The sequence below is a fragment of the Oryzias latipes genome, chromosome 5 (genome assembly GCF_053564925.1).
Source record: "Oryzias latipes strain Hd-rR chromosome 5, Olatipes_Hd-rR_3.1".
NCBI classification, from domain to species: domain Eukaryota; kingdom Metazoa; phylum Chordata; class Actinopteri; order Beloniformes; family Adrianichthyidae; genus Oryzias; species Oryzias latipes.
In genome coordinates, this window is record NC_136241.1 from 6392470 (window position 1) to 6418059 (window position 25590).

The window sequence follows — 25590 nt, forward strand, 5'->3', positions numbered from 1 at the left end:
TTTATATTAAACTGAAAACAAATGCATGTTAGTTAAGCATCCAACAAAACTGCTACATTCAAAACCAAGAAATGACCAAAGAAAATAGCATTTTTAATGACTTAGCATTTATTTACAATTTTTTTGATCAGTAAAAAATCAAGTTTAAGCAATACTTTGATTTATTAAATTAATTTACAAAGTAGCTGATGTTTTTCTATACAAATGAAAACTTTGAGAAATCGGGGGAAATGATAATGAACTAAGATGATACACAATATTCTCATGTTGTGAAAAACCTGCTGCAGAAATGATGAATGCAAAGGTAACAGTGCTATAATCATATCCTGAGAATCATCAACAATGAACAGCATCAAAGTGTTAAGTTCTCATCATGGTAGACGTGTTTTTTCTTTGGTAATCTCTGTAAATAACCCTCCACATCATCAGTGAACTACAGGGATTAAAGGCAGCGAGGGTCTAAGCCTCGCCGGCTAAGGCGGGCACGCTCGTCAAAGCTGGGATGAGCCTTTCGTACACGCCGATGCCTTTCAGGAACACTTCTTCGTTCAGATACTCGTTGTGATCGTGGAGCAGAATGGGAGTGCGGTTCATGGGAGAAAAGCCAATAGCAGGGATTCCCACCTGCAGTCATGAAGGAGGCAGAATTCAAACAAAAACAGCTTCTTCTTTTTTTTTTTTGCAGCATCATGATATCCGTTAACAAATACATGTATGTGTCATACTCACAGCTCGGATGAAACGGCTGTCTGTGGCAGCTGGAAAGATTTCCTTCTCCAAAGTCATATTTCTGTTATGAATATGCTAATATCAGATTTAATTTGCATTGAGCATTTTTAGAAAAGGGTTGCTCAAAAAAGTTAATGTTACAGCAGGAGAAGGTACAAGTCTTCTAGCTGAGCATGCAGAAAAACGGTGTAACACGCGAGGATGTGTGTGGATTAATGCAAGGAAAGCAATTCATGTAGAAAAACTGCGGTCAAATGAGCCGCCATTCGCATTTCTGTGGTCAAATCAGCTGTCGCTGGATTTTTACTGTGAGATTCTAACAAGACTTACAGTAGCAGAGCTGCAGCCGCTAAAAAACTGCTGAGAATCGGTGGAGCTTCAGGGAAAATGATATTAGACTTCCTGATGGATTTAATTATGTTAATATTAATACAGATGACAATAATGTAAGATTGGCTGTGCACCTTTGGAAATCTTCACTTCTTCCACTTTCAGCTTTTCCCATCAGGGGTCGCCACAGCGAACAAGTCGCATGGTAAATTTGGCAATGTTTTACGCCGGATGCCCTTCCTGACGCAACCTTCTCAAGCCGGGCTTGGAACCGGCAGAGGAAGAGAAGGGAACAGGGAGAAGCCCGGAGTTGAACCCTGGTTTCACGGATGGAAGGCGCCGCAAACTAGCACGAGCTAAACTGGCTCCCCTTTGGAAATCTTCACTAATAAAAGGAAATACAAAAACGCAAATGACCTAATGTCCTGATTTGGACTTGAAGTCATACCTCCTCCTCCAATTAGATTGCTATTCCTTTATAACATTATTTGCTACTTGATGGAGTAATACCTTTGAAATGTACTATTTTTAGAAAATAGGACATGTGTTTCCTCTATGGTTTTTGAGTAATCCACTTAGGAAATATCATAAATCTGTAACCTTGACTTCTGTTAGCTGATATTGGCTGACAATAAATTCTGATCCTCAATTTAGTTCGTCATCAATCCTTCACAAACTTAGTAATTCAAAGAGGACTACCGCTGAAAATAGAAATAGTTTTTACTGTGTTTTTTTTTCCTTTAACTTGTCCAACAGCTGAGCAGAGAAGACCTGAAGGCGTTTTGTGTTGGACAGATTTTACTGTTACAACAGGGGGTTCAGGATCTTCTAACACACTAGGAGTGTGTTTGTATAAACCCCTTTTGTAATTTAAGCTAAACTTTATATATTACAAAAACCTGATTTTCATTGGAGTGGGTCTTAAAACAATCTCCTTATGAAACATATACTCTGTTGGTTTTCCTGTAAATCTTCTAAAAATATGAAACTAAGGGGTTTACACTTTTTCCAAATCAAATGTACTTACGGTGTTGTTTGAAACTAAATGTTTTGCCCCTTTTCTAAAAAAATCATTTTTTTTATTCAAGAAAGAAAAACCAGATGGGAAAGGGTTTTTACACCAGTGGACTTACAATGACTTGCAGGCAGCACTGAAGGCGCTCCACCAGGGATCAGTGTCATCTGTTGATGTGATATTCTGGTTCATGTGTTTCTGAAAGAGATCAGCATCAATTTAACAAACAAAAAACACACCAAACTTTACATGTGAAAAGATTTAGAAAATAAACTCACCTGGGCAAACTCATAAGTGATATCTTGTCCTGCTTCTGCACACCACTCCTGGATCTGTCTTTCAAAGTCCTGACAGTGGGTGTTGTTATGGATTCATTTAATGTTGATGTTGTGTTAGAAAAGCTTGACATTTGTTGTGGATTGAAGCCACAAACCTGTAGATTGACTGTTGGGGGTATTCTAAGGTCAAAGCTGACGTCCATTTCAGCTGGGATGACATTGTAAGCCACGCCCCCTTTGACCATTGTCATATTCACCGTCGTAACATCTCCCAGCGTGAAACACTCACTGGTGTTTAGCCTGCAATGGACACACATAGGACAATAATGACCTTTTCTGTTTTAAAAACGTATAGATTTACTGATAAACTAATATTTTCACTTTAAGTTTAGTACAAAAGTGGCATTTTTCTGATGATGGAGGACATATATATGAAGGAAATTGAGCTTAAAATTGAATTTGTGAGTATTCCTTTATTCAAATTATTGTGAATCAGGAGCACACGAAAAGATGCCGTTGGAAAAAGATTGTATTTGTGAGCTACAAAATACGCTGAGCGGGTCACAAGCTCCAGGCTCCGCCCCTTTCTGATCATCCACCTGCAGACAAGCAGATCCATGAACGTCTTTGTTTTCCTCGTCTAAGCTGGAATCTGGATCTAAACTGTATGGCTGGACAGCTCCAACATCGCTCACCATTTTTGTCGCACAGATCATGTTAGCCCTTGTGCTGTCTTGTGCGGTCCAGATGACCCCACAAGACAGCACAAGGGTTAAGTTGGGGTTGTGAGGGGCTGTAAGCTAGCGAGAGAGAGTGTAAACAGATGAATGACAGGAAGTGGGGGCTGCTTTCTCTGCGCCAACAGCCCCGTCCACAACTCAGAGGTGGATTTATAATGAACTCCTGCCGCTCTGCAGAAACTATGTTCCAGAAAACGACACCGATTTTTGGGATTTTGGCTAAAAACAGCAAAATCCTAATTAAAAGACCTCTTGGGACGCTTGGAAAACAGATGAAAAGAGGATGGGAGTGGGACTTGAACAGAATGTGTCATTTTACATTCAAAACTGAGAAGACTGTCAGGATGTAAGATTTCTGACCGTTGCTTTTCCTTCTCTCTAAAGTCCAGAAAAGAATTGATGACTTGCCGCTAAAGAAGAAAAAGAAAAATATTATTTGTAATCATCAGCTTTTGCGAAGCACAGTTAGAGCTTTATTCACTCATGACATACAAGTAGATGCAGTTTTGTCCCACTTTAATAAAATAGTTTGATTTGGAATCTAAAACATAATTAACAAAAATACATCTAAACAGGAAATTTAAAAAGGTGAAGCCATAGTAAAAAGACACAAATAGAGCTGGTTATACAAAATAATACACAATAATTACTGTAGCCCACTGTGGTGTGGGCAACCAGTGTGTGTGTGCTGACAGGAGTGTTTTGAAGCGTATTACTGACTGGTGGGACAGGGGTAGGAGTTTAAAGCGAGCACACACTTGGAAACAACACCTCTGATCCATACCAGCTTCTCAGCAGCGGTGTTTTCCACAAACCGTGACCCATGACCTGGACTTCCGGGGCAGTGAATAGTAATCCCTAAAAAGCAGAAGTCATTCCTCATTTATCAGATTTAAAAGTCATAGTATAAACAAATGCCCTCCACATGACATGTTGTTAGCATTGTCTGTGTACGGCACTCACACCAGGGGTTTCTCTCTCCATAAAACACAGTGAATGCCTCCCCAGGATTGGCCAGGCCTACAAACGCACAGAAAGCTGCTTTAAAGGGTCAGCTGCAAGGAGCTTTCATTTTGGTTTTTACATCAAATATTCTAAACATAAATAGTAAAAAGCTGTCATATCCTGTTTCTTTAGTTTAAAAAAAATGTGGTCAGTAATCCATTATTACACTTTGCTGCATAAAAAGTCATTTACCTTCATCCAGAGCAAAACCAATGTTTAATTTTTGAAACTCCGGCTGCGTCACAAAGGTTTCCATTCCTTTGTGACCTCCAACTTCTTCATCTGAAGAGAAACACAAGATGCTCATTTAATCTGTCGCTCTCTGATTGTAATTTGTCTGAAACGACATCTGCTGGGTCACATGAAAATGATTTCAGATGTGACCCGGATCAGTGCCCCACTTACATCAGCAGATGTGGAACACCTGGCCGCTCTTATAGTGGCGGGGCCAGTTCCCTTTATTAACATCCGGGACACTTAGTCACTTCCTGTTATTTATTTATTTATTTATTTTTAAGATCTTTACATAAAAATCACAAAATATGGCGGATAAAAGTAGAAAGAATACCGCAATTTAAAAGGAATCAAAAAGTAGAATACTTATCAACATGCATACATAAACATGAACATACACATATTCATAGAGAAAAAGGTAACATAAGAAAACAACCATTTCAGAGTTGGATAGTGGTACAAAATGCATGGGGGGGGGGTTCAACAAATGAATAAACTATCTCAGATACTGGAAATATCACTCAGGATATCCTAAACTGTTACGGCTTTAGGTGAATTGATTAATCTCATGGATTTTAAGTATAAATTGACATTTTTGTAATTTTTATACGTGTGTAAAAAATGTGGCTAAACATAACACAGTATTGATACATAAGTGACTTACATTGTTGTGTAGTAATAGGGCAAAAATTATGACTTCTTTTGAAAAGAAGAATTATTTTTAAACAATTTGTAAACATCCAACCAGAAAATTTCAGCTGCAACCCTGTTGGGACCTTATTTGAAAAATCATATGACATACAGTTGATAACTGTACTTCATGTAAATACAATGTGTTGTAAATAGTTTTGTCTAATCTATGATCATTTGTTCTGACCTTGTTTAGGTCAGGTTTGTTTTTTCTCCCCGCTTCTATCCCTTATTCGAACCACTTATCTGCACCATTCAGCTCCCTAAGTGATGCACGGCGAGCTTCACACGAACATCACTGGGAACTTTATCAATGAACCTATGGAATAGGACACCACATCCCAAAAAAAAGGGAACTTAAAAAAACCAAAAGACTGCAAAATATCCTTGTGGATTTCTGGACACTCCATCCTCCAGCGTCTCAATTACCGGTAATTGTTTTATTTGTTTTTTTATGCTTTAATACAGTCAACTGATTACTTTATTCCTGTGTTGCTTTTTTTTATCCACACACTCTGGGCTCCGTGAGACGAACATTTGTATCTTCTGTAGATCAGCGCAAGCTAAGCAACTGTCACAAAGAGAAACAGTTAAGCTAAATGTGAAAGTTTACCTTTTTTCCTTTTTTAGACACAAGGAATTCCTTCATCTTCAAACAAACAAACTTCCTGTTTAGATCTATTTTTGTTAATTAGGTTTTAGATTCCACAACTGCATCTACCTGTATGTCATGAGTGAATAAAGCTCTAACTGTGTTTCGCAAAAGCTGATGATTACAAATAATATTTTTCTTTTTCTTCTTTAGCGGCAAGTCATCAATTCTTTTCTGGACTTTAGAGAGAAGGAAAAACAACGGTCAGAAAGCTTACATCCTGACAGTCCTCAGTTTTGAATGTAAAATGACACATTCTGTTCAAGTCCCACTCTCATCATCTTTTCATCTGTTTTCCGAGCGCTCCCAGAGGTCTTTTAATCAGGATTTTGCCGTTTTTAGCCAAAATCCAAAAACCTGTGTCGTTTTCTGGAACAAAGTTTCTGCTGAGCGGCAGGAGTTCATTTCAAATTCCCTTCTGAGTTGTAGCACAGAGAAAGCACGCCCCCACTTCCCATCATTCATCTGTTTACACTCTCTCCCGCTAGCTTACAGCCCCTCACACACACAACCTAACATGATCAGTGTAACAAAAATGACAAAGGACTGATGTGGGGAGCGTTGTATAAACATGTATAAATAGTGTAAATAAGCATGTAATTGCATGGCAGTAGTACATTTTATTTTTTCAAAAGGCCACTCTAAAATGCCTTTTAGTGGCTGAAACCAAAGTTTCACTGTCTTGTTTTGATCAGTTTTAAAATCTACGTCCTGTTTATTCCACAGGATTGAAACTAGCAGCTGCAGTTTCCTGTGTTTATTGGGCCATCAGAAATTCAACATGTTTCAAAGTGATAAAAAATGGACTTCTGAGAGGAACTTCTGTATAAATGTATTTTTTGTTGTTTTTGTTGGTTTCTTTCTTTCTTCTCTGTCGTGGTCACACCTGTATAGATTTCCAAAGACCTCAGCTGTTCCTGTTTCAGGTAATTACTCCCTCTGTTCACAGGCTGTTCTTGTTTCTGCTCATTGTCTTTATGATGTCATCGTTTTAACTTTACTGTAACGGTTTTTCTCTTGTGTTTTGGTTTATTTGGCAAATTATTTAAGTTTCTGCCATTTTGCTTCTCTGGTTTTATGTATTTCATTCTTCAAAATAACTAGAAATGTATAAATTGATGCGAGTAATAAATTACAACCAATAATTTCAATCAAACAAAGCGGAAAAGTTGCTAGTTCCACTCCTGTATCAAGACACAGAACATAACTACATCAAATATAAATGTTAACATTTGTTTTAACTTTACAAGCAGATAACAAGAAATATATTTACTTACACTAAAATATAAGCTTATGAATAAGAAATGTTGAAATTGGTCTGTGCTTTAGTGTTTTCATTTTTTTTCCCGTGGCACAGCAATTATATTTAATGTTCTGGGAAAAAAGGATCTTCTAATTATTTTTTTAGCAAGTTATGTAAAAAAAAAAACAAAGACTGCAGGAATGGAGAAAAGTCGCAAATACCCAAGAGGGAAATATCTCACCGGGAACAAACATCAAATGCACAGTGCGTGCTGGTTTCCATCCCTGTGCCTTCAGTTTTCTGACTGCCTGGATGTACCTGCAGAAAACACGAGCAAACACAGTGGAATATGGAAAAATGCTTCAAAATGAAGGTTTTCAATCTATGGGGGCTTTTTTTCAGGATAGACAGAAATGGAGACCACAACAGCACTAGAGCACATATGCCGTTAATATATATGTATATATAGGCATCTTATACCCACTGTATCGTCACACATTTCATGTCCTGTGATCCCCGAGCATATATGTCGCCCTTTGCGTCTTTGAAAGCCTTGAAAGCATCGTACTTCCAATGTTCCTGCAGAAAAGATTGCAACAGATTGTAATCTACTGAAGTCTATGGCTGGTAATGAAGGGATTCATGCCAACTAAACAGGGAAAGGTCCTACCTGGTAAACAGGTACAACATCTGTGTGGGAATTCAGCAGGACAGACTTCAACTGGGGCTCCGTTCCTTCCCATGTCATGATGGACACAACCCTTCCTGGACAAACCTTCAGGGAGACACATGAAAAATGGAGTTTTCCATCTCCAAAACAAACACAAAGACAACAAATGTCCACATGGATCAAATCACCTCAATCTTTTTCAGAGGAAGCTCGAGTTCCACTGCGATTCTACTCAGGAATCTGACAGCAGCATCTGTTGATGAAGAAAAGTAGTTTTTTGACAAATGGGTTCAAATGGACACATATGCGATCAGTTGCATGATTTAGGAGTAATTTTTGGACGCCCCTTGGTTCTGCGACCTCCCCAATTGGAGCTGCTTTTACCCTTTGTTTTAACTATATCCCAGGACTTTTTATCGTGTTTTAACCCTTCCTAGGACTTTTTAGATCTTTTAGTAGTTTTTAATCCTGCAGCTCAGAGGCCATTCATCTGTTTTATTCTGTTAATAAATTGTCTGTCATGGCCAAGAACCGAGTCCTCTTTGGTGGTATCATGTGTGCTCTCACCCAGATCATTCTTCTAGCTCTGCAGTAATCTAATTTTCTCCTTTCCGTCCATATCCAAACCTCCAGTTCTTACACGTGTTCCTCGTCTTTCTAAGTGCTTCACTTTGCTTTGCTCAAGCAAGCAAGAAAGGAGCGGATAGGCAACAACTTCATATCCCAACATAATAAGAGTCTAAAGAACATATTCACTTTTGGCAGGTTACTTTTTTCCTAGTTTACTATTGCAAAACATTTTATCCATATAATTTGCACTAAGATGTGAACAAATAAACTCATTTTTTACCAATGAGATGTAAGCTTTACTAGTTGTATTTTTTTTCCCACTTCTATAGGTTTTTACTTTGAACACAATGACTAGATGTCGGGATGTTTTTTTCTTTAACCTTAGGTGATTTTCTATCGCCAGGTGATTTTCACCTGACCCAAATCATGTACATGACTTTCAATATGTTGCGTGTGGAAGAGCCTGAGCCTTCACCAGGGAAGTCTCACATGTCCCAGGAATGGGTGGACCAAAAACTAAGTTTCTAGTATCATTTTATGAATCTTTTGTTCTCAAATTCCTAATTTTTAAACATGTTTTTGGGAGCTTCCTATGTTTTTCCTTTTCATTTTGTTACACACACCACCAGTTGAAAATAAAAGCAACCCACTCTAATTTATCACATGTTGTTATGTTTTGATCTATTTTTTATGACAAGTACTTTTTGTTGGGCATATCATATCGGGTAAAAATTACCCGGGAAAAGTGATGGTGTAACTTTTTACAGCGAATGTGTTCCAGGGTTTAGTCTGTGAAGCCATGCTGAACCTTTAATGTGTAACTGACTCAGATAAGAAATGGACTTTGATAAAAAAGCACGAGACTCAAGTCTTACTGTGACACCACCTCAAAGCTTTTAAACCGTTACCCATAATTCACAACAGGTAATACATACTGTCACACAATCTTTACTAAACTCTTATACAAGTACTATTTTAGTGGACTACTTTATACATATGAGTATATATGTATGAATATATAACAGGATTTGCGTAACAACATATTATAGGGGTGTAACAATTAATCGACTTAATCAATTATTAACTGGTGTATTTTCCTACGCCCTGATCGACCTGTCTGAGGTAAGTCGTTCATCGAATCGACCTACACAATTATAACATCATTTAAAAGGAAATGAACCAATGATAGTCAGTTGGAAAATAAAAAAATAGTTTCGAGCTTCTTTTTTTTTTTTATCTTTTTTTAACTTTTTTAGAAATTACACCAAAAAAAATGTTATTTATTTTTTTCATTTTTATTTTTTGAATATTTTTTATTGCTTTACAAATTACATTTTGTAAAGCCTTGATGCATCAACAGTAGGAAACACAAAAATATTTAAAGCAACATGATAAATGTAGAAATCGTGCGTGCTTTAATCCTTGTAGGGTTTTACTTTATTTTATCTCAGCAATTAAATATTATTTCTGCTCTCTTGGCTGTGTCCGAATTCCTGCCTTAACCCCTAACTACTAAAAAAACGACATAGTGCGGCACTATGTAGTGCCCTGAATTTTAAAAGCAAGTTGGACACCGTGCTCACTATTTTTCTTTTTTTTAAACGGCGGATATGACGTCATTGATTTCACAATGTAAAAATTTAATTAATATGAGCATTTTGCGACGATTATTTATGAATCTACTGTCTTCCGAAGATAAATATGTTGATGGTTTATAAAAAAAAACAGTATCGAATTTTTTTTTTTGTGGCAAAAAGTTCTGACGCAATGCATTGTGGTCTATATTCCCCGATCTAGTGAGCATCGATGCACATTGGTTCTTCGCAGAGACCTCTGGGAAATTTCTAGGGCACTCGATTTGCTATGTCCCACCCTAACCCCTATATAGTGCACTATATAGTGCGTTCACCTTGTTGTAATGAATCTACAATTCCCAAATCAAGTGCCCAGGAAATTTCCCAGAAGTCTCTGCGAAAAACCAGTGTGCATTGATGCTCACTAGATCGGCGAATAAAGACCACAATGCATTGCGTCGGAACAATTTTTGCCAAAGAAATGTATTTAAATGTATTTTTTTAGTAAACTATCAACATTTTTATCTTCAGAAGACTATATTCTTGTATCTTGAATCTATATTCTTGTACTTTTGCACAGCATTTCCATTGAAACGAGTCTTTAAAATTATTGTGCAAACAAGAAGAAGTGGACTCATAATCGTCGCAAAACGCTCATATCAATTAGATTTTAATTTTGTGAAATTGTCATATCCACCGTAAAAAAAAATTCAGGGCACTATATAGTACATAGTAGTTTTAAGTGGGGGGGGGGGGGGGTATGCCACAACTGTAGATTCGGACAGCACTAGAAAATGGGAAACACCCTATATAGTGCACTGTGTAGTGAGTTTCCCTACTCACTACATAGTGCAATATATTATATAGGGAATAGTTAATGAATTCGGACCCAAGCTATATTTGCGAAACTATGCAACTTTACAAAGAGGCTTTTCTGTGTTTTGCACGTCGAAAAAGACAAAAATAGAGAATATTTCCCCTTCGTTGTATCGGTGTGTGGAAATGCTGTGCAGTCTGAACCCCAGACAGAGGTGTCTGACCGTAGTCGGGTTCTGGGTGGACCGTTTTCAGGCGCAGGTATTCTCGGAACAGAGTCACGGAGGGGTCCTCTCCGTCCGGTGACCTCTGACCTCCTCCAACATCTGGCCCGTCCTTGTCAGGGAGCATGCTGGGATCAACACAGAAACGTGACACAATTCCAGTAAAGCATGAAATACCCGCGTGAGCTGTTTTAATGTCCTCACCTGGGCGCAGATCCGATTGCAGCTGGAACCAGGTAAAGCAGCGCTGATCGACGGAGCACCTTCACTGCGGCACCAAATGCTAAAGTCCGGCTTAGTTTACGTAAGGCCGCTTCAAGCTAACAGCGGCAGCTGCGTCGACTGAAAACTGGCTAAGGCACGGTCATGGGGTGGAATATATAGGACAGAAATATACACAACTTGTTTATTCCCCTCTTGTTTACAAGTTCTGAGTCCTCAAGAAGACCGCTAGAAATGGGCTGTACATTGCAGGGGTTGAACGCGCCAGACAACTTCTAAGTAACAATTTACTACGGCAAAGGACGATAAGCAATACGTTGAGAACAATGCTTGTGTCATTTTAAAATATTCTAACGTGTAAAGTTACAGTATATGCAGTTTATCACGGGCAAAATGCCAACAATGGTGTTTAGGACTCCCCCCGAGTGGGCGAAACCATTCTCTCAAAGTGACGTTGCGTTTCTTTCAGAACTAGCTGACATTGCAGTTTGGTATCAAAGAATGAGAATCTTGTTTACGTACCATTTCTAATAGTATAAACAAAAAAGCCATACGTATCTATAAAAATTGTCTGTTTTTGAACATATTCAATGTACTGTAATGTGTTTTGCAACAGTTCTTTTGTAATATCTAGGTCCCCTGGCATTCCCATTGTTATGACTGTTGTTCTTGTCATTCATACTTTGTTCTATGTGTTTTGGAAACTAAAGCATTTATAAAAATAAAAAGACACTGCAATTTGGTTTTATATGACAGATGAGTTCTATTACATCTATATTTCTTTGGATTTGTTTGTTTCACTCGTGTTATACAGGTTTTCTCTATGAACACTTCCTTGAATATTATATTGTAGCGACCCGGGGGTTAGCCCCGCCTTCAGCCCCTAAGACTCATGGGAAGTGGGGAGTTTTGGAGTGAAAACCTTGAGTGAGAGGGCTGGAAGCAGAAGAGACGTCCATGCTGTTTGGTCTGCTTGGTGTGCATTAATATATGGGCTTGATGCTTTAAAGGAAATAACGCTTCTGTGCCTGTAACTTCGTCTTTGAAACTGTCCAGGGTTGTGTGGTGTATGGGGCACAGTCTGGGTCGTAGCAATAATTACAATTTCATTTAACGTGACCACATAGCTCCTGGGATAGCCTGGCACCCTGAGTTGACCGCCTCAGCCGCCTTGACCCTATAAGGGATAACACGGGTTCTGAAAATGGATGGGATTTGAATACTATGTATAACAGTATGTATAACATACAGAAAACACATCTAAAAAACCCATCTTAGAAAACAATGTCAAGTCAAAATTAATATTTTTTTTATTTTAAACGGATCTAATTTCACTTGTGCAGAACTGTTCCAACAGTTTCAGTATTATTATACACAATTGCAAACGTTAGCATTGTGGTCTTTACCTTTTATATACAACCTTTTTGCAAAATAACCTGTTTCATTTCGTTCAAGTAACACTGAGTTAGTTGGAAGTGTGACAGGTTACAATGTATTTCTGCAGGTGTGAAGGTAACAGAAGTTTGGTTGTATACAGGTAACATTTAACAACGAAACAGAAATCAGGTTTTTTCTTCATGCAATGAGAGACATGGACCAAAAGTCACCACAGTGCACATCTGCTGCATTTTCTTTTTCTTTTTTACCTCTAAAGATAAACTGAGCTGAGCTCGCCCTGTACTTTCAGGTGAAAGTATGAAACACCAAACCCCACACATCTAGAATATTGATGTCTTCGTTTCTGAACTGTTACATCAAATGCAGCAAAACTACTTTTTTCCGCTTCAAAAAAAACCCAAACCTAAACAAAAAAACCCAGCAGGCGTAGTACTTTTAGATCATTCGCTGGAGATTCTTCTCCCTCTCTCAACACCTGTCTCACTTCAGCTTGCTGAGGAATTCCACCAATCCTTGATGGAATTCGCGAGGCTTATCCATGTAGCACGCGTGGCGCGCTCCCTCCAGCTTCAGCACGCTGTGATGGGGGAGCTGCATGAGGTTCTTGTGAGACTGAGCGCCGAGATTTGTGTCCAAGGCTCCGAACACGATCAGAGTGGGAGTCTGTGAAACGTAAAGGCGAAAGTTCAGAGAACATGAGCGAGTAAAACAGTCTACGACGAAGAGAGGAGCAACAGTTTTATATTTTATGTATATTATTGCACATCTTTTTACCTGCACTGTTCTGTAAAGAGCTTTTTAAATTATACTACCTTGTTGTTTGCATTTATGCTACATTTTCTTTGTTCTTGTTTTTTTTTTTTATATTATTCGTAGTCTTTTTTTCCCCCCTCTGCTGTCAGTTGCTATGGTAACAAACAAATTTCCCACGTGTGGGATCAATAAAGTAATTCTGATTCTGATATTATTTTAATAATAGATACGACTTTTGATAAAAAAAAAAAATGCTGATGTTTTATTTTGCAGGAAAAATATGGGATAAAGTTTCTATGGACACACATTTTACTGAAGGAAACATGTTTTCTTGGTCTTTCAACATTAAAGAGACAGAGAACCTCTCTACAAAAAAGTATACGTACATCTGCAAGGTAAATAGATATAAATGTTGATCAGAAATCTGTAAAAATATACTGAATGTCCCTTGTGCTATCTTGTGGGGTCCAGATGACCCAGCTCCCAACGCGGCGTTGGGAGCTGGGTCATCTGGACCCCACAAGATAGCACAAGGGATATTAGATCTCCCCCCCCGATATGTTTTTTCCTCAAATATTCAGTGACCAAATGACCAGAATCTGCAGCTTCTCACTTGAACGGTTTGGTATTCCTGCGGGGAGTAACTCCGCGTTCCGACTGGAGCCACGGGAACAAAGCCTTTCAGCTGAGCGCCGTTCTTCATGAGGAACGGGATGGAGTAATGTCCGCTCATGGAGGGGCTCACCAGGACACCCGCCTTGATGCCTAAAGACTCCATGAGCTTTGACAGGAGGTCCACGCGGTTCTGCTCAGACTTTAGAGCCTCAGAGTCTGGAGACTGTCCATAACCTGGGGGGAAAGAAAAAAAGAAAATCACGATTTAAGGAAATGGAGTTCTGTTTTACCAAGCTGGGTACTATGTGAGACAACGCACCACATATACTCTGCTCTGATGGTATTTTCTATTATAGTTACATCAAAAACCTAATAGTAATAAGAAACAAAAGGCTGTTTTCACTTGGACACTCAGCTACAAGGTTGGAGCAGCACTTTTTAACCACATGAGGGCACTCTGCACGTTTAATTCATTTTTCATATTTGCAGCACAAAGCTCACGTAAATGAATGTTTATCATATGAAGATGAGCCTTAAATGTAAATACAGATGTCTGCCCTCAGTGACACGTTTAACAGTGTGACAGTTGTCCACCTGATGGGTTGTGAAACAGACTTGGGTTTTACCTGGCAGGTCCACAGCTAAAGCCTGATAACCGTTATTTGCCAGGATCGCCATGGTACCCAGCTCCTCCCAGGTCTTTGAAGTGAAGGCTTGCCCGTGCAGAAGGACCACCTGCAGCCTGCAGAACATGTGGGAGGGGGGTTCATGTTCAAACTAGCACAGGTCAGTCAGATGAAAGCTGTCTAAAAACACTAAATAGCATTAAAAAGTCTCACTCCAATCATTTTTTGATGCATTTTCAAAGCGTTCTTTGAATAATGATGATGATGATTATGGCGTTTTTAGCCTAAATCAAGCAAACCGGTGTTGTTTTCTAGGACATAGTTTCTGCAGAGCGGCAGGAGATCATCAGAAATTCAACTCTGCAGTTGTGGGCGGGACTAATCCGCTCCCCTCCTCATTGCTGAAAGTTCTCTGTTTACACTCTTTCCTCACACCCACAACCTAACACTATCAGTGCAACAAAAACGGCAGCGACATCAGATCCATCCATCCGTCCAGTTTAGATCCAGATTCCAGCTCAGACCAGGAAAACCAAGACGTTCAAGGATCTACTTGTCTGACGGTGGAGGCTTCAGAATGGAGCGTATTCTCTACGTCACAAATACGATCTTTTTCAAACAACATCTTTCCGTCTGCTCCTGATTCACAACAATTTGAATAAAGGAATACTCAGAAATGCAGTTTTAAGCTTAATTTTCTGCATGTCTGTCCTCCATCATCAGAAAACATCCACAAGAACTTGTTAACAACACAATTTTCATAGAAATTGGTTTTTAAGAATCTATATTCTTGTACTTTTGCACAGCATTTTCATTGAAGTGAGTCTTTAAAACTATCGTGCAAACAAGTAGTCCTTTTTTTTAAACACCTTTTTTACCCTGAAAACCACTTTGGACCTGGTGCTTTCCTATAATAGATCATTTTATCTGCTCACCTTGGTATGATCTGTCGTCCAGCTCCATCCACAGGTAACGCTTCTCGGAAAAACAGAGGCGGGTCCCCGGGTAACTGCCCGGTGCGAATGGATACGTTGATGGCTGAATGCCCAGGGGGCGAGGTGGCCAGCACGGCAAAGCGCTGAGCTTTTAGAGACGGCTCCATGCTGCCCTGGCGAATTGAAGGCAGCAGAAGGTACAGCAACAGTGTGGCCAAAAGCCCCAGGCACACGACCACAAGGCGGTTCCGCAGGAAATTCATTGGATCCAGATGAGCTGGCCTACAAAAAGGAGAAAATACATTGTTCTGAAAAATCATCCACCTTGATGTTATTCTAGTTTTATTTCTGCTTTTTTATGGAGACAGAAAAGTTACATTTCATGCATCGTCTTCTTTGTCTTGAAGCTGCTGCCTTGACGGGTTCACACAGTAAATCTTCTACTTTTACCTCACCTTTCCTCTGCATCCTCCTCACCCACATCATCCACCCTCCTCTACATCCATGAACGTCCTCTTCGGTCTTCCTCTACGCCTCTTTCCTGGTGGCTCCAACCTCAAAACCCTTTTTCACCGATATCGTGGCTGTTCCTCCTCTGAACGTGTCCAAACATCCATAATCTGCTCCTCTGATGGTTTCATTCCTGATCCTATCCATCCTGTCTTCATCTCCGCTTCCTCCAGTCTCTCAACCAACAAGATGACTGCTTTCACCACAGTCTTCTTCGCCTTTCCTTTCATTCCTTAGTCACACCTGAAACCTTCCTCCACCTGCTCCAAACTGCGTACACACACCTCTACTCCCTCTAACCTCATGGTTCCGCTTCAGTTCCTCTCATTTATACACAGGCCCTCTGTCTCGCTGCAGCTGACCTGTATTTTCTTTCCTTTCCAGAACAAACCTCCACCTCTCTAGACATTCCTCCACCTGCTCTCACTACAGATCACAATGTCATCTGCAAACATCATGGTCCACAGAGACTCCTGTCTAACCATCTGTCCATCACCATGGAAACAAGAAGGAGCTCAAAGCTGATCCTTGCTGCAGTCCCACTTCCACCTTCAACTCCTCTGTCAGACCTACAGAACATCTCTGTCTTCCAGCTCTCATCCATGTCCTGAACTACTCCAGCGTTCTTCTCTGCCGCTCCAGACTTCTTCATCCAAACCTCAGCTCCTCTGTCTGGATCCTGTCATAGACTTTCTCCAGGTCTACAAAGACACAATGCAGCTTCTGACCATCTCTCTTCTTCTCCAGAAGAATCCTCAGAGCAAATATTGGGGTTCTCATTCGTGGCATAAACCATCCTGTTGCTCACAAATGTTCACTTCTGATCTCAGTAGCTTCCAATACTCTTTCCTATAACTAGTGGGATTCATCAGCCATATTCCTCTGTATTTGCTTTGACAAATGAAATCAGAACATTTCTCCTTCATTCCTCAGACAGCCTGTCAAGCTACAAAGTCGAATGAAAATGTCCAGTCAGAATTTCTACAGCCACCTCTCCTCCATACCTGCACAGGTGTGTTGTCGGTACCAACTGCATTTCCACTTTTCCTCTTTAATGTCTTCCTTACTTTAATTTGAAGAAAAATATTTTTTTTTCTTACCTTGAAATTTAGTTTTGAGAATAAAAAACTTTTTTTTCCCAAGACATCTTCAAAGTTCTTTTAACATTATACTTCAAACCTAAAAAAAACATGATCTAACTTAAACGCCAACAATAAACGAGGAACAAACTATTATGATGCTCCAACAGAGCGAGTGCGTTGTTGGGAAAATCCTTTGCCTTTAAATCGCAGCAACAATGAACACGGAGCTAAAAGGCTCTAAAGTCCAGGGAAACATACCAATAAAGAAGAGAAGGAAATGCGTTCACAAACAGAAGACTCGTTGTTATCCTCACGTCTTCTCCATGGCCGCTTCCGTCAGGGATTGTTGCGGGCTACCGCTACGTGGTTTGCTTAGAGCTAATTTCGATTTTATTTAACTAAAATTAGAAGGACAATGTCCTTAGGGGTTGATATTGTCTTCCAGATATATTGTATGCGTTTAGCTGTCGAAGAAAGCTTAATCGAAGAGCAGACAAAACCTCAATACCCGTGGAAGACAATGAAATGAGAAGAATGCCGACGATTGTCCATCTTGTTTTTTTCTGTTTTTTTTTTACAATTATCAAGGTGTTAAGGATTTGTTCCCTGACGGACGCTATTACCGGTTGCACATAACAATCCCAAAGTATTTACGTCATTTCCGGAAATATAATTTATGGATGAGCGCGAAAGAAATCACTTAATTTATGTTTCTAAATTAGGTTTGATTATAAAAGGTTATTTTAAAAGCTGCTATATTTTATTTTGGTTTGAGAGTTTATACTTTTTAACTGAATTCACTAATGTTGTAAAAATATTGTGCTGTCCCATCCTAAAATGTCAATCCATTCAATTCATCCCAAATCCAGTTACTGCGGGCAATTTATGCAGATGTCTCATTAATCAAAATGTTTCTAAAACAAAGGAGACTTCACAGCAAAAGTAATCTTACATTGCAGTAGAAAATGCTCTAATTTTGTCTCCTTAGCAAATCGTCTATTTAAGTGTCCAGTACTACAAGTATACTTAGTCTATACTAAAAGAGGGGCAGTGTACTGGAAGATTACTTATTTACTATCTTTATTGTAAACTCAGACTGTTCCAATATAGTCTGAAGAAGTATTCCGTTTGTATACTTCCTGTACTAGATGTACACACTCTATAATGGAATCTGAATAACTTATTGTTATTCAGATCTGTAAAAACAACAGTGGGCTGATTATCCTGGATCGATTTCAGGTCAGAAAATCCAAACAATATTAACTAGCGATCAAATCGTTAATATAAATTGTTGCATCCGTTTCAAGTGTACCTAATAAAATAAAACTTTGGGTGAACAGTTATTTTTACAAAAGGTAAATCTTTTTGCATATTGCCATAAAAACTTTACTTTCTTAATTTTATCTGTACATATTCCTGAGCAATGTTAGATACATTTGTAAGTTTACAACTGAGGGTCCTAACTGTTTAACTTTAAGGTCTGCAAGTTGAAAGAGAACATTTCTGATTACATTGTTAAATAAAACATAAGTGCAGAGAATTTGCTTCAGAAAAGTTTTTTAATAAAATTATTCAAGGCATCAGTTATGAACAGTTTCAACATGTCAAGACAGGTTTCAAATCTTTAAAGTAATATATCAGCAAAATAGTTTTGTAGATACTCTACAGGTTCTCTAAATGAGTACAGAAATGTAAAAAAGCTGCTTCTAAAGACTTAGACTAGAGTTGGCACAGCCCTGCTGCAGTTACCAACAGTCTGACTGACACCAGCAGGCGAGCTCATGGATTACACTAAACCTATGGAAATGCATGGAACCTTTGGTCATTTAAAGTCTCGTAAAGTACTGATATAAGGTTGGTAATACTGTTTTCACATTATAAAAAAAAAACAATATTTGGCAGACAAAAGCCATGAAATAAAACAAACATTTCATCCAAAAAAAAATCCAAACAATGACACTTTTTTTAAAGTGCCATACATTTCTGGCATAATCACAAACTAACATCTGAACCAAATGTTCTGGTATCTTTGTATTGAAGTTAAAAAAAAAAAAAAAACCTGACTTGTCATCCGTCATCCTTTATTGCATTATATATCTTTATGCTAAAATCTATTTTTTTTTCTCTAAGGAATGCTCAACAGTCTTATTAAAAGGCAGCTGAAAATGTTAAGCACTGTAGTTACAGGATTTTTCTAAATCACTGAACCGAGAAAAACTCAACATTTGTAAACAAATGACTTTAAAAAACAGAATACTTCAGGGCTGTTTTTTTTTGTTTTTTGTTTTTTTTAACACAACGGTTTGAGGAAACAGGCAGGTCCGGCCACGCCACCGATGAGAGCTAAAGACACAAAAGAATCCTGCAGGACTGACAAATGAATGAAATTACACAGCGTTTATGTGAGGCGTCATCACAGCTTACAGGTCTGGCAATACTATAAGGTTAGATTTTAAGTTAGAAATCAGCTAATCAGGTTTTAGCTGATCGGCAAATCTTTAAGTCTACTGCTGCAGGATCTCCTCGTGGAGGAAGACAGCTCCCGCAATAAAACATTTGTTTTCTTTTATTTAAACCTAATGAAAAGAACAAGTCAAAAATGGATAAAACTAAACAATTTCCAAGAGCACTTTTCTCAAAAACAATAAAGCATCTCATCACAGTGTTTGCTTTGCTGCGGTACGTCCAGTCAGCCACATAAACCCCATTCCAGCTCTGACTTCAGCATCTTTGTAGATAAGAATTGAACCTGCTTTTAATATCAGGGAACCTCCACAGCTTCTCAGTTCCATCAGTGAAGCAGGAAGAGTAGTGCAAGCGGGAGTAAAAGGCACAAAGCCCACATGCCCATTACAGAGGAGGCTCTATTTTGCACTTTTTCTTTAAGCTCACAACCTTTCCCTTTATACCCACCGTAACACTGGCACTGGAAATGTGTTCGGAAAAAAGCCAGCTCTGCTTTTCCAGGAGCTCCTGTGACTCTCAGCTGGCCACTCGGACTCGTTATGCTGTGTGTAGCCGAGCTGAGGTGAAGGTACACGTCCCGGTCGGGTTCTCGGCGGAAACATCGACCGAGGGACCGACACAGGTGCTTGCTGCACTGCTCTGCCGCTGTCGACACATTGAGGAGATACCGACCCAGTGATCCCACAAGATATTTATTCAAGATGTTGCAGCTGGTCTGTAGGATAAACGATGACAAGTTAGCCCAAAGCCAGCGGACAACAGCTTAGCGAGCAGCAAATCAGCAGAGAAGGTCTTACGGTGCTCGCATACGAAGTATCTCCCCAGAAGATGACACCAGCAGCTCCAAGAGCAACGCTCTCACCTATGGTGGAAACCAAGTCCGTCTGCAAGATGGGAACACAAATAGTTAAGGGGAAATTTGGGAAAAATATAATGTTGATAATACACTAAAGAATTTAGGAAAGTATGAGAAACCTTTGTCATGGATTCATGGAAACAAAACTGAATTCCAGAGCCTCAAGTGCAAGGACACACACTAGTATTAAGAAAAAAGTACAACATTTTTACAGTACAGTACTTACAGGGTGTTTAAATGGTACTTTTGTTGTACCCGCTGGGTACTTACAAGGTGCATGCTGGGTATTATGTGGCACTGCATTTGCTTTATACTTGTGTGGTATCTACTTGGTATTTATGCTGTACACACTAGGTTTTTACATAGTACCTGTTTATGTGTTGTGTTCATGTGTTTTTTGTATAAATAAGAGAGCCACAAGAGACACATTAGCACAAACTCTTGGGTTATTTCTTCAACCCAATTCCTGAGCTATTCATCTTGGGGTATATTATTGGGTTACTTTTTTGGGGAGTTATAAGAGTTTCATTTGAACCCAACTTATGTTTTTTTTTTTCCTGAGTTGAGGTAACCCTGAAAAAAATGTACCGGTTGTCCCTTTTTAGCCACAAAGGTTGGGTTAAAAACAAACCAACCTGGGTTATTTTTAACTAATGGAACTAGTACCACATAAATACACAGCAAGTACCATGAAAGTACCCAGTATGTACACCAAAGATACCATTTAAGTACCACTTAAATACCCTGTAAGTACTGTACTATAAAAGGAAGCGTAATGAGTGTGAAGCTCTTTGTCAAACACATTCATATTGATGGCAGGATTCACAAAGAAGACAGTGGTAGAGCATCCTATATGCTCAAATTATAAGTCATTTTCTGCTCTGGTAGAAGAAAATGTTGAAAAACTTTGGAAATCAATAATTTTGGACTTCTTTTTTACTATGATAATGCAGTGTAATTGTCAAATGGCTGACAGATGAATCGCTGCTTTTCCAAACTGACCTCAGTGAGCAGGGTCATCTGACCGTTGTAGGTGGGCCGGGTATAGACAAAAACAGGACGAGCGAGTCCGTCCCCGACAGAGGCTAGTCGCATTGCCTCTTTAACCCGATTTCGGACAAACAGACGGCCATAGTTTGTGGAGCTCAGAACAGAGTCCATATATATGGATGGGAAAAAAGCTGTGCATTCCATCCAAAGCCAGTTAAGCTGATTGTTGCGTTCCACCTCCACAGCAGGACAGACGCCGGTATAGTTCCTCAGGCCCTCCTTGTAATTATGGTTGTAGCAGTCTGGAAACAGGTAGAAGCCCCACAGCTGCTTCGGCCTCAAACTCTTCCCAAGTTTCAGCGTCTCCACCATGAATTTACGAGCCGACAGCTCGAACTCCTGCAGCGCCACTTTCTCCACTTCTCCTGGGGTCCACTTGAGGTTCTTCTCGGCGACCAAATCGCACGACTTCCTTCGATAGATGTCTTTGGCATCCCAGTTTCTGATCCACAACGGGCGCCACTCCTCCCAATCGATAACAGCCAAGCCCTTCGCCCCGGGCTCTGGTATGTACCTCTGCAGACTGTCGGGCATCTTTTCGTAGTGCTGGGACAGGCTGGCGAGCTGCGGAAGTCCGCCGTGAACCGCAGCGCCTCCATGCTCGAAATACGGGTACAAGCCCAGGCGTTCTTTGTAGAACATGGTAAGATTTTGCCGGACAAATCCCTCGTTGGGAGTCGCCACGATGTCAAACTGGTTCAAAGTCAGAGTAACACCATGGCGTGTTCCGCACTCCTGGGTTGGAGCGTTCCACACTAAAAGGACCGGCTTCTGGGAATACAAAGGCCAGTTTGTCTGCTTTGTATCAGCTGCACAAGCGACTATCCATGATGTAAACAGAGTCAAAAGCAGCTGACCAGCAGGAACCATTCCCTCCATGTTCACTCCTCACTTTTTTCTCCCTAGAAAAGAAAGAAAAAGAGTGTTATCCATCAGGTTTTGGTTCTTTGAGACCAGCAGTTGAGCCCCGGCTCCCAGTCAGGGACCACTTCACAATGATGAGCCGTTTTAATAAACACGTGTTCATTTAAATGCCTTTAACTGAACACATGCGTAAAAGCGTCAGTACGCATGCGCGCATGAGAAGCTTCGCATAACGTAGGACATTTTCCGAACGAAAATTTCGGTTTAACAAAACCACTCGTCAGATTTTTACATTTAAGTTAGTTGTTGTCTAACTTTGATACTAGAAAACTTTTGTTGTTTTATTCTCCACCTCCTGAAAATTCTATTAGAAAATAAAAGTTAGCAGATACTGTTTTTTTCTCTTGGCAAGCAGTGAATGCTGGGACATGAGGTCATGTGACCGGTTTCGAACAAGCTGATTGGCTGCAGCCAGTCTTCACAAACATAAAGGAGCAGATGTAGCTCAAAGAAATACTTTAGAATGTGGTATTAATTAACAATTAATTAACAAAATAACTGTTTTATTGTTGTTTCTTGTATTTCTTTTGACTAGCTTTGCAATGATGCCTCTCTTTCTTGGATTGGACAAGTAATGAGGAAGTTATGACACTAAGAACACTCATCTTTCATTACTCGGTCACAAAGAATTTGCTGTTTTCCTTTATATTTTACATGGAATCACTTAAAATGCCACAACTTTCTCATTTTCTGACCTATCTGAATGATCTTTATACCATTGGAAAGGTCTCTTAAGCCCTTTCCAGTGACATAAATCAATCTTTGTCATAAAGCCGGGAAATCCAATTTTTTCTTCTTGTGGCACAAGTTTCATATTTATATATTAAAAAAAAAAAATCAACGAAAGGAGGATAAAAATAACTTTTTTTAAATAAAGTTTACGTCCCACGAAAGAACATGAAATTTTTGCGGACTTTAAAGACACTTTAAAAGTTACTTAGCCAGATTAGCTAAAAAGCTTCAATGAAACCAACAATAGTAAGCTAGTAGTAGAACAAATTAGCTAGCGGGAGTCTTCGTCTAACCTTTTCGAGGCCCAAAATGCGAGTATTTTTCCGTCCTGTTGCCGTCAGATACATTCCGTTTGCGCCGCCCTGCCATGTGAAAATTAGCTGTCATGTTTTGTCTAATCCATTCTGATAATTAAAAGTCCAACCAAACTGCCAGAAATCACTTCAAGAGGGCTAATGACGGAAGACGTTGAGCAACAGCGGATCGTTACATTTAATTGGCGCGGCGGGGTAAGTTCAGTCATTCATCATCAACTTTATCCTGCATTCGATTTTATTTCAACGCAAAATGAACTTCATCTTCTTAAAATAATAGTCTAATTATTTTATAAAAAATATTTAGGGTATTAAAATATTATTTTAGGAATTGAATTACGTTCAACTCTGTTTCATCCCCCCTCTGAATATGAAGGACCTGTTTAGTCTCGTCCAAGCTTGTTCCAGTGAGGCAAATTTCATTCATAAGTGTGACATCTATGGGCAAGGAAATACTAATAAAAGAAAGTTTTTTTTACCAAGAAAAATTACTTATAAACAACAAAGCTAAAGGGGTTTCATTCATAGGTTTTTATCCAACAAATCAGTATATGCAAAGGCTAAAAAAGGATATTGCTAAAAATTGTTCTTTCTGCTTTCAATTTGAGGAAACGTTGATACATATTTTTTAGACTTGTAAATACACTGAAAAAATATGGGACAAATTAGCAAATCCGATCAAAACTAAAATGTATACACATTTTACTTTAACAAGGAAAAATGTCTTGCTTGGTTTCATTAATTATGATAATAAACCTTTGTCTTAGTTTTATTTAATACATCTCCTGATTTTACTAATCAAGTATTATATTCACAAAAATGAATGTAGCAATAAAAGTCTCTCTTTTTATTTATTTATTACCCCTAACCCTAAAAATGAAATGTCAAATACTATTTTCATTATCATTTTAATTAAGTGACAGAATAAGCGATGTTGAAGAAGAAAATGAAAAAGCATTTTGGCGGAATGCTTTTTCATTTTAATTTTGAATCAACAAATGCAGCTTCTTTTGAAAATGAAAAAGCATTTCTGGTATTGACTTTTATTTTTAATTATGCTACACAAATAATTCCATATGGGACGTCCAAAAAGAGGAAGATCCAAAACGCCAAAAGCTAAAAACCCAAGAGCAACACATCGATCAGCAGCCTGAAGTGACTGAAGTTGAGTTTTAGTTGAAAAGCAGCACCCCCCCCCCCCCCCCCCAGCAAATATGAAATCCTTATTAGCAAATAATGTTTTAAAATAATTGGAGTATATTTTCTTTAGGGAAGCAGGCAATACATTTTTAACAAGGTTGTGGTGATTATTTGCTTTTCTCAATACATTTGAAAAATGGGTTGACATATTTTGCTCAGCATAATTAATATAAATATAGTGAAAATACATTTCAAATTTGATCTTTAAATCAAATTTCAATGTCTTTTTGAATTACATCCATATTTATTTTCTTACCGGCAATTTGTTCTTCTTCCTTTAATCTTCAGGTGAACTTAGTCTGGCTGTTTGTTTGCATTTACCTTCATAGTAATGGAAAGGACACTCTTGGATGTTCATCCTGCAATTAAATCCTCCATGGGTGGCTCTTAGATGTCCGGGAATCTCCTCCTCCACGTGACCCACAAACCGTTGTTAAGTATTTTTTTTATATTTGCTCTCCAGCATCATGTTGAGCACAGGAAGTGTCTGCACCTGCATGAGGTCAAGATACATGTCATCTCAATAGATTCTGCAGTAAAATGTGATGCCTTGTGTCAGAATATTTGGTCTCAGTTGCAGGTCACGGGACACTGAAACAGGAAGTTTCAGTGTTTGGGAATGTTGCCCACCTTAACCATGGTGCAGATCCTCCCTCCATCCTCATTTTCTGCTCGCTACGTGGAAAAAGAGCCAAACGTTTGGACTGGACTGCATAACTCTACATTATGATGTACTTCATTTCCAGCAGATGTATTAGTTATGGCATCAGAAGGATAAATGTGAAGGTTCACACATCCGGACCTGTTTCAGAATCGGAGGTAGGCTCCACTGCAGCAGATGGTGTGTAGATTCAGCTGAGTGAGGTCAACGTTTGCAACACAAATTAGGATTTTCTCCAGGAAGATACATATAGAGCGCCTAAAGGGCCAATGAAGAAAAAGAAACTAACTGGTGAGCACCACTTAGTTTCTTTTTTTTTTTTCACTTGCATAAGCACAAAAAATAAAAATAGAAAAGGCAAAGCATGCATACATATATATATATATATATATATATATATATATATATATATATATATATATTCATCAAAGCTTTTTACAGACATATTAACTCTAAGGCATATATATATATATATA

At 38.9% G+C, this 25590-nt stretch overlaps 3 protein-coding genes across 4 annotated transcripts; all 3 read right to left on the reverse strand.

Moving 5' to 3' along the window:
• Positions 1-85: 85 nt before the first annotated feature.
• On the reverse strand, positions 86-11232 carry LOC101160548 (aminoacylase-1A). The gene is made up of 15 exons (XM_004068513.5): positions 10975-11232; positions 10771-10898; positions 7775-7839; positions 7587-7691; positions 7401-7495; positions 7158-7234; positions 4290-4379; positions 4056-4112; positions 3877-3950; positions 3453-3502; positions 2508-2652; positions 2353-2421; positions 2193-2272; positions 730-790; positions 86-624 (listed from the first exon to the last, which is right to left on the reverse strand). Exons 2-15 carry the CDS (start codon positions 10895-10897, stop codon positions 460-462), a joined length of 1260 nt encoding a protein of 419 aa, XP_004068561.1. The 5' UTR covers position 10898; positions 10975-11232; the 3' UTR covers positions 86-459.
• A 1047-nt stretch (positions 11233-12279) lies between these two features.
• On the reverse strand, positions 12280-17545 carry abhd14a (abhydrolase domain containing 14A). 2 transcript variants are annotated; one of them, XM_004068514.5, is made up of 5 exons: positions 17170-17545; positions 15320-15601; positions 14385-14500; positions 13757-13992; positions 12280-13053 (listed from the first exon to the last, which is right to left on the reverse strand). In XM_004068514.5, the coding sequence occupies exons 2-5, from the start codon at positions 15580-15582 to the stop codon at positions 12871-12873; spliced, it is 798 nt and encodes a 265-aa protein (XP_004068562.1). In that variant the 5' UTR covers positions 15583-15601; positions 17170-17545; the 3' UTR covers positions 12280-12870. The 2 variants fall into 2 exon arrangements, with proteins under 2 accessions (XP_004068562.1, XP_078803038.1); XM_078946912.1 differs by having other exon boundaries at positions 16930-17545.
• Positions 17546-18451: 906 nt separating this feature from the next.
• hyal2b (hyaluronidase 2b) lies at positions 18452-23448 on the reverse strand. Its single transcript, XM_023954756.2, has 4 exons — positions 23233-23448; positions 21236-22185; positions 20175-20261; positions 18452-20092 (listed from the first exon to the last, which is right to left on the reverse strand). Exons 2-4 carry the CDS (start codon positions 22160-22162, stop codon positions 19703-19705), a joined length of 1404 nt encoding a protein of 467 aa, XP_023810524.1. The 5' UTR covers positions 22163-22185; positions 23233-23448; the 3' UTR covers positions 18452-19702.
• Between the last annotated feature and the right edge of the window lie 2142 nt (positions 23449-25590).